The following is an 8,373-nucleotide window of genomic DNA, read 5'->3' on the forward strand; positions in this document are numbered from 1 at the left end:
AGACTCTGAGTGAGGGGGGGTTAGGGTTGGGGGGACTTACCCGAGGTTTTTGGTTAGCTTTGCTGTGAGATCTGGTTTCTCCTTTTTCACGTAGTCCAGAACGGTGTTGTAGGCGTCGCTGATTTTTACACCTGTGGAGGAGAGAAGGAGAAGAAAACTAGCTTTATATCTTTACATTCAGGAAACACACATTAATATGCTGAAGGTTGCTCTGAGTTTGTTCTTTTATTTAACCACAGTGGTGTCACTTTAACCCTTACATACTGTTCACGATTTTATATATTTGAGACCTTAAAAAAAACACACTTCTCTTTTAGCCAGAAATTTGATGATTTTTTCAGCTCTTTAAAAACACACTTTTTCACTCTAAGGCAGACGCTCCGACATAATGTGAAACTGAAGTATTTTTCTGTACTGTCTGCAAAAATTCAATAAAGAAATTGGGGGGGGGGGGGCACTTTTGCGAACATTACGATTAGAACAGCGTACTTACTCCTTAAAAAAAAATAAAAGGGAATATTTTTCTGAGGACTTGGAAACCTCTTATGGACCTCTATATAACTATTTCAATTACTCTAAGTGTTACATGGTGACCACAAATGCTGTATTTTCCTTATTATTTTATTTTATTTATTTTTTCTATTTCAATTTGCTTTACATGTGTATCTTGTGTTATGTTTGTTCTTTATGTTCTATTTATGAAAATCAATAAAAAGTTAATTGGAAAAAAAACACTGTGCAGCTCAGTGTTTGACCCATTTTTCTTAAAGCATAAAACTAAAAGAAGAAGAAGAAACTCTCTCTGCCCTCTGAAAGCTTCATTAAGGATTTTATTAATGACTTCTGAGATATTCATGAATGATTTGTGCTTCAGAAATTATCCACAGAGACTAATTATGAAGAAAATATTGTAAAAAACCAGAATATGAAAAGGTATTGTAACATTTCCCACACTCTCAGCATGTCCCTGAACTCACCGTGTTTGAGCTCTTTCAGCAGCTCTTCCTCCACCTGCAGCAGGAAGTTGTAGTTGTCCTGCATCTCCTGAGGAGGGTCCACCATGAGGGTGCGGACCAGGTTGGAGCAGTAGGACTTGTAGCGGATGCCCATGGCGCACGTGATGGCGCCGAAGTGGATGTGGTTCTTATCGCTGCGGACGGGAGAAGGGAGGGAGGGGGTCGAGTTAAAATGATGACAATCTATAATGTGACAGATGTGGTTTTGTCTCATTCTGATGAGGTCAAAGGTCAAATCAGCTTCAACACTGAACCAAAACGTCACTGTGTGTCGGACTCTACCTGACGACGCTGAACTTGAGGCTGTAGTTTCCTCCGCTCTGGATGATGGGAGGGTAACACATCTCCACCGTGGACGGGTCGGCGCCGCCAAGGTACTTCTTCTCCTCGATCGCCTTCTCCACAGACTCCGCCAGCTTACTGTGACGCACTTTCTGTTAGTCGGAGGAAAAGGGGAGAGAGAGAGAGAGAGAGAGAGAGAGAGAGAGAGAGAGAGAGAGAGAGAGAGAGAGAGAGAGAGAGAGAGAGAGAGAGAGAGAGAGAGAGAGAGAGAGAGAGAGAGAGAGAGAGAGAGAGAGAGAGATTAGAAATAATCACAGTATCGGCAGAATAAGAAGAACAGGAACCCCTTCCCTTATTTTAACTTCTAAATATTCACTTTATTCCACACTTTTTGCCACTACAGCCAACTTATTAATACTTTAAACAGAATAAACTGGCATCTTTTAAACTTGTATATTAACATGTGAAATAAACTGCGTACTGCTCCTTTAATAAATGAGCTGAACCACTTTGTAAATGTGTTAATATTGGAGCTCATTTGGAGCCTTTGTGGCCATTTTTTCAAAGGTTTGTTGAAACTAGTGCTGCTCATTTCATCAAATTAGAGACACTGATGTAAGAAATTCACAATATCTGATTTGGAAATGCAACCAAGCAGCTGACGTGAACATATTTGAGCCTCGTAGATTACTTTTAATCCCATAAATGCTCTTTCACAGGTTCTTCAGACACTTATTTTCTCTATTTCCCATGAACCCCGTCTCTCCTCTCCTCTTCCTCTCACCTCGTCTGCGTCGACGATCTCCATGACTCGCTCCTTGAAGAACTTTGAGTAAACCTCGCTGGTGATGGCCGCTGCCTTCTTCATCAGGTTCAGCTCTCCGTCTTCCTTCACCGCCATCGTGTACGCCACCACAGCGCTGATGTCCACCTACGAGAAGAGAAGAGAAGACGGTTATTCACCAACTCTTCATTCCAGCTAAGAGAAAGTACTTTTATTTTGAAGCTGCGTGGTACCTTCTCCAGCCCCTCGGCGGTGATGGTGTCGTTCCAGCTCTTCATGTACTCTCCGGGGAACTTGTCCTTACTGAACACTCCGACCGTCTTTCCTTCTTTGCTGCCTCGGATCGCCTCGATCATCTTGTCGAAGTTGGCCTTGTTGCTTTCATTCTGGAGGAGACACACGAGACAAAGAGGCAACGGCATTTAACGGCAATAATCTGATTTAATCTGAAGCAATAAAAAAAGGGCAGAATATATATATAAAAAGGTAGACAGCTGTTCAATGGATTTACTTAGAAATCCAAACTGTTTTATTATTATTGGGTTTATTTTTATTTCTCAAAATGCATGTTTGTTTTTTTTAATTTCCAATTCTTACTGTTAAATGTTTGTTTTATGTAAAGCACATTGAATTTAGCTGCAATAATCTGATTTAATCTATAACATTAAAAAGGACAGGAGATAGATAGATAAATGTTCAATGGATTTACTAAGAAATCAGATTCAATACCTTAGACGTTTCTGTCATTATAGCATTAAAAGATAATAATGTCTGCAGTTTAAGTCTTTATAGAAACAATATTTTGCACATCATATAAATAAAATCTATTATTTCGCTTTAACAGTATGATCCGTTATTCGTCTCAGTGATTCAAGGAGCTCAGATAGAAAAAATAAAAGTTTCAAACATATTTTAAACCAACATTTCTTGAATTTATAATGTTTTTTAATGAGGTTGAACTTTGACCTAGAAGTGAGTATACCCATTTTAAAAAAAAAAGAAAAAAGTCTGCAGATACAAAGTTTGACAAATCACACATCATCTTCCCTCCAGACTTGAATCCTCCGTTCATTAACCAACATTTAAAAACTCACCAGTGTGAACAGAAACATTAAAACGCTGATGACTAAATAATCCCATAATAGAGGAAGTTTGAATTCTCATTTCTCAAACTAATAAAAACACTAGATCAAAACCTGGTGGGTGCACGACTCGGACCGGGTATGAAACGCTTGAGAGCTTTTTCAGTCTGAAATAACAGAAACAGGAAGCCAGCTTGACATAAAACCAGCCTGTTTCAAAACCAAGCACACCAAGTTTGGACTCGTGTACTTGCTAGTTTTGATTTCAGGAGTACAAACTTCTGAATTCATGAATCTCCTGCCAGCTCACAGCTTCAACACAACTCAATAATCCCAACTCAAAGCTCCACTAGCACAAAAAATAACCTCACTGACAGAAAGAAGAAGAAGAAGTAAATGATGTTATTCAGTCTGTAATGAAGCTAGAATAAAATCCAAACTAGTGTGTATCCTATCAAAATAAAAGCATATATGGAGACCTGAAGGAAGCACTGCTGTTCTTCTCTCCATTAAACTCATTTGGTTTAACTTCAGATTCAAACTAATGTGGCAGCTACAGTTGTTCAATTTCATCCGTGAGACCAACATTTACCTTTCAAAATAAAAGGTATTACATCACATCTGAAAATGCTGCGAAGACCCCAGGAAGAGTAGCTGTTGGACCCCAGGAAGAGTAGCTGTTGCCTGGGTAACAGCTAATGGGGATCCAAATAAACTAAACTAAACCTAAAACTAAAACAGAGCCAGCGGTCGGATCATATTCACCCTAGGATGGCGAGGGATACTGACCGGGTGATATTTGGATAATCCCGCCACATGCTAGGAGTCTAAATGATTACTTTCTCCTCTGTCAGACAAACCAAATTAATCATAACCTCCGCTGTATCTCTTCCCAACATCTTCACATCACGTGTAGATAATGATATAAAAAGGACGAGAGGCAGCAGCGTTACCTTTTCTCTGGTGAGCAGAGTGATGGGCGGAGCGCCGTTAGCGTTCTCGTTGCCCTTAGTGACGGCCACCTGTTTGAGGAAGTCCACTTTCTTCTTGCTGGCCAGGAAGATGATCTTGGTGTCGCAGAAGACCATGATGGTGTCTGTGAGCTCGTAGCCGAACAGCCAGGTCTGCGGACAAGGATGACGAGATAGATGTCCGACAAGTTATTTTCATTATCAATGCAAACAGCTCAAAAAAATGACCTTAAATGATATTAAATCATTAAAATAGAAGGTGAGGATTAAGCTTTTATCAAATCGGCTAATCGCTGCTGGTTGTATTTATTTTAACATGGACCCCAGGAAGAGTAGCTGTTGCCTAGGTAACAGCTAATGGGGGATCCAAATAAACTAAACTAAAGCTGCAGCTCTATGTGATCAATAATAAAAAAGGTAATTATTAACTGCAGTCATATTCAGACCTTTAAAAAAACATAATCACAACTATTTACACCCAATTTAAATGCTTTAATTAATCCGTATACTGTTTAATTTCTCCACAATAGACTCCAGTAAATTTTATTGTATAGAATAAAATAGTTTATTGATAAAGTTTCTGCTTCTCTGTCCGAGTGGAGCTCAAATAGAAAGTTGTAAATTAAAAATCTCTCACATAAACAAGTCTAAACATAGGCAACAGTATTTAGTAACTACATTAAAAAGCCAGATGCTGCTCGTATTGCTCTTATTTAAAAAGGTAGATGTACGGCAAGTAACAAATAAATGAGAATATTAAACTTCATAATAAAGGTTTGTCTATGAGGCCTTATTGTGCAAAGAAATTGACGTGAACTGGGGGAAAAACACTGACTCCTGCAGAGATAATATCATCTAGAAAGCTGAAGGTACACTTAATATGTGCTCATCATCATCATCATCATCATCACGCTGCTCTCTCACCTGTATGGCCGTGGACTTGGCGTAAACGATCTCCTCGTCCACTCCGACAGACACAACGATGGCGTCGACTTTGCCGAACTCATCTTCAGCTTTCTGCAAAAAAACAAGAATGAAGATAGTTTAATTATTAAATGTGCTCTTAAGACAATGACGGATATATTGCAAAAAGACATATTGAGGTGTTTCGGGGGGAATTATCACACACATATATATATAAGAGCTGGTAGTAGCTATTTTAGTTCTTAATCAACTTTATTAAAAAGACAGTAAAACTCCAAAAGCTGTAAAATATAGACAACTAACAAAGGAAACTAAATGCCAAGTCATTAACATTCAATAAAAACAAAATAATACAAATGAGGAGGAAAATAAAAGAATAATAATTAATCAAATCATTAAATCTATGAGTCAATTTCAGTTCAAGTGAATGGAAATGCCCCAAAAAAGCGAATTATTTGGATTAAAAACGCTTTAAAGTTGATGTTTAACACTTATCAGTATCACCAACACCTGATGCTGCACTATCAGGTAACAGGTAGCATACCAGTGTATTTCAACTATCACCAAGTTCATTATAAAAGGCTTTTAAATCACTTTATAAATACACTTTTATAGTTTAATGAGAGCCAATGAGCTCATCCAACAGGGAAGAAAATGTCAATAAAAACAACATTTTAACAACTTCTAAAGACTAGTTTAACACCTACAAGTAATCACAGTGTTCATATAATAATATAAAGTGATTTTAAGGCTTTTAATTAAAGTCATTTTGGAGGATTTAAGAGGCAATCTTTGCACATGTTAGTGGCGTTTTATCTGATGCTAATTAGCATTGCTAGCATGTGGCACCCATTACTAGCACTTTAAGACAATACACATCATATTTTGGGATGTTTTTAAAGGTGGAAATTGTGTTTTAGTAACCACAGACACTGAATATACATGCATTTCACTTCTCGTGTAGCTACTTGTTTGATAAAGTGAGCTAAAGAGTAGAAACTATGCAAAGCTAACTCTTATGCTAACATGGGTGAATGAGGGTTTGATTTAAAAAGCTGCTAACATGAGGTAGCTCTTAAAAATACACACATACAAAAATGCTAAAAAGATAGCTTCACTTTGCATATAGGTTGAGTTTAACATGTGTTGTTTTTATTATATTTTTAAAAAGGTATAAGTTAAAGTAGCATGGTGCAGACAGAGGCCTTGTATCGCACCGGGGGAACATCACCACCTCACGCCGAGAACAGTGCACCTTTCTCGGGGAAGGAAAACGCGGCTCCCCCCCTCCTCTCTCTCTTCACTTTTAATGCTTTTTAAAAACATAATAAAGATAAATAACTCTTAACGTGAGGTTTAAATGTGCTGGTGTTACCTTCCAGTTGCTGTATAGTCGTTTGATCCGGCGGTAGTATGCCTCCTTGTCCAGGTTTACCGCCATGGTTGAGTCCTCTTCTTCTTCTTCCTCTTCTTCTTCAGCTGCTCCAGGCTCTGCAGGCCGGATGACAATGATGATGATGATGATGAAGGTGGAGGAGGGTGATGATGATGATGGTGGTGGTGATGATGATGGTAGAGGAGGAGGATGTGTGTGTTAACTAACAACAAACAACTAATAACTAATAACTAACAACTATAAAACGCACTTTTTTCTTTTTTTTTTTTTCCTTTGCTTTGCAGGAGGGAGACACACACACACACACACGGGCACTAATAGGAGCTGATTATAATAACCACAGAGGGGGGAGAGAGAGAGAGAGAGAGAGAGAGAGAGAGAGAGAGAGAGAGAGAGAGAGAGAGAGAGAGAGACACACACAGAGCGCGCGCACGGACACGCACGCTCACACACAGACACACACTCACTCCTCACCAAGGAAACGTGTTTAACAACCCCCCCCCCCAAAAAAAATAAAATAACCCGGTGTAAACAAACACACAAACATATATATATACACACACACACACACACACACACACACAAAGAACCCCGATTAAAATCTAATATAATTTAACCACACACACACACATACACACACACACACACCAATCTTGTTATAATTGAGTCCTCATTTTCCTCCTGCGTCTCTTTTTCCTCTTCCTCTCCCCTCCTCCTTTCCTCTTCCTCTTCCTCCTCCTCCTCCTCCTCTTACACCTTACATATCAGCTTTCATAATAACAAACCCCTAGTTATATTTAAAACACCCTCTAATGCATCTCTTCACGCTTTATTCTGACTGAAATGTTTCATTAAATGTGTTTTTAAAAAGATGGAGGGTTAAATTAAAAATGATTTGACTCGTTTTCGTCCTTTTTTTTAATGCTACTTCATCATTTCATGTGTTGGTTTCAGTGTGTTGCGCATTTGGAGCTGAGCAGCAGAAGCAGAAGCAGCAGCAGCGCCCCCTGCTTTGTGTTGACCATGCTGCTTTTTCCCGCCTTGGTGGGTTTTCCCGCCATCGTCATCAAACAGTCCCGCTGTCGAATCTCGCGATACAAACTGCCGCGAGGATGATAGATGTGTGGGGAAAGAGGTAATAGTAAGGTTAAAGATTAGTAGTGGGCTAATAGTTAGTCTATTTAAAATGTAATAAGTAATTTAACTATTTAAATTACTTAATCAAAGAAATGTAATTTATTATATTTGATTACTTTTCTATTTTCCAGCTGTTAGAGTAAGTGTTCACATTAAGCTCCAAAATCTGAGTTCAGCTGTTTTTCATGGATACTGACATCATTTATAAGGGAGATCATTTCTTATAAAGTAACATTTATCTCTCATTTGAAAATGTATTCATTAGTTCATATAGATTTTAGAATATAAAATAAAGATATTTGATGAATAAAGTGGATTTAATTGGTACTGTGACTCAATTTAAGCTCATGTGTGCTCCAAATAAGCCCACATCATGATTTAAAAGAATTAAAAACAACAATATATGTATTTAGTAACATGTTAAATATTAAAAAATGAGGGGAAAAAACCCTCCTGAGCAAAATCTTAAAGGTCTGACTTCAGGTATCCTTTGTAATCATCAATATTTTCATCAGTAACTTTAATTTAATGACACATTCTCAGTAAGTGTAACAGATTACAGTTACATTTATTTTGTAATTTAAATTACATAATGCTGTTATATGTAACTAGTTATTCCCCAACAATGATCTTATTATACATCCATGGTGGGAGCATTAGACGTTAGAGTGTTAGAAGTAAAAGTACGACATTTAAAGTATTAATTTAGTAAAAATACATAAGTATTAGCAGTAAAATGTATTTAAAGTTTAAACTCTATCAAAAGTAAAAGTAGACCTTC

At 37.8% G+C, this 8,373-nt stretch overlaps 1 protein-coding gene across 1 annotated transcript in view; it reads right to left on the reverse strand.

Annotated features, from left to right (window-relative positions):
* The window catches only part of supt16h (SPT16 homolog, facilitates chromatin remodeling subunit), an 18,447-nt gene extending 11,915 nt beyond the window's left edge, over nucleotides 1-6,532 (reverse strand). Inside the window, 8 exon segments of the mRNA XM_053342952.1 lie at nucleotides 41-131; nucleotides 978-1,150; nucleotides 1,299-1,450; nucleotides 2,083-2,229; nucleotides 2,316-2,468; nucleotides 4,118-4,288; nucleotides 5,060-5,152; nucleotides 6,435-6,532. Of these exon segments, the coding sequence (XP_053198927.1) occupies nucleotides 41-131; nucleotides 978-1,150; nucleotides 1,299-1,450; nucleotides 2,083-2,229; nucleotides 2,316-2,468; nucleotides 4,118-4,288; nucleotides 5,060-5,152; nucleotides 6,435-6,500 (1,046 nt within the window). The 5' untranslated portion in view covers nucleotides 6,501-6,532.
* Between the last annotated feature and the right edge of the window lie 1,841 nt (nucleotides 6,533-8,373).

The sequence above is a fragment of the Scomber japonicus genome, chromosome 22 (genome assembly GCF_027409825.1).
Source record: "Scomber japonicus isolate fScoJap1 chromosome 22, fScoJap1.pri, whole genome shotgun sequence".
Taxonomy (NCBI): Eukaryota; Metazoa; Chordata; class Actinopteri; order Scombriformes; family Scombridae; genus Scomber; species Scomber japonicus.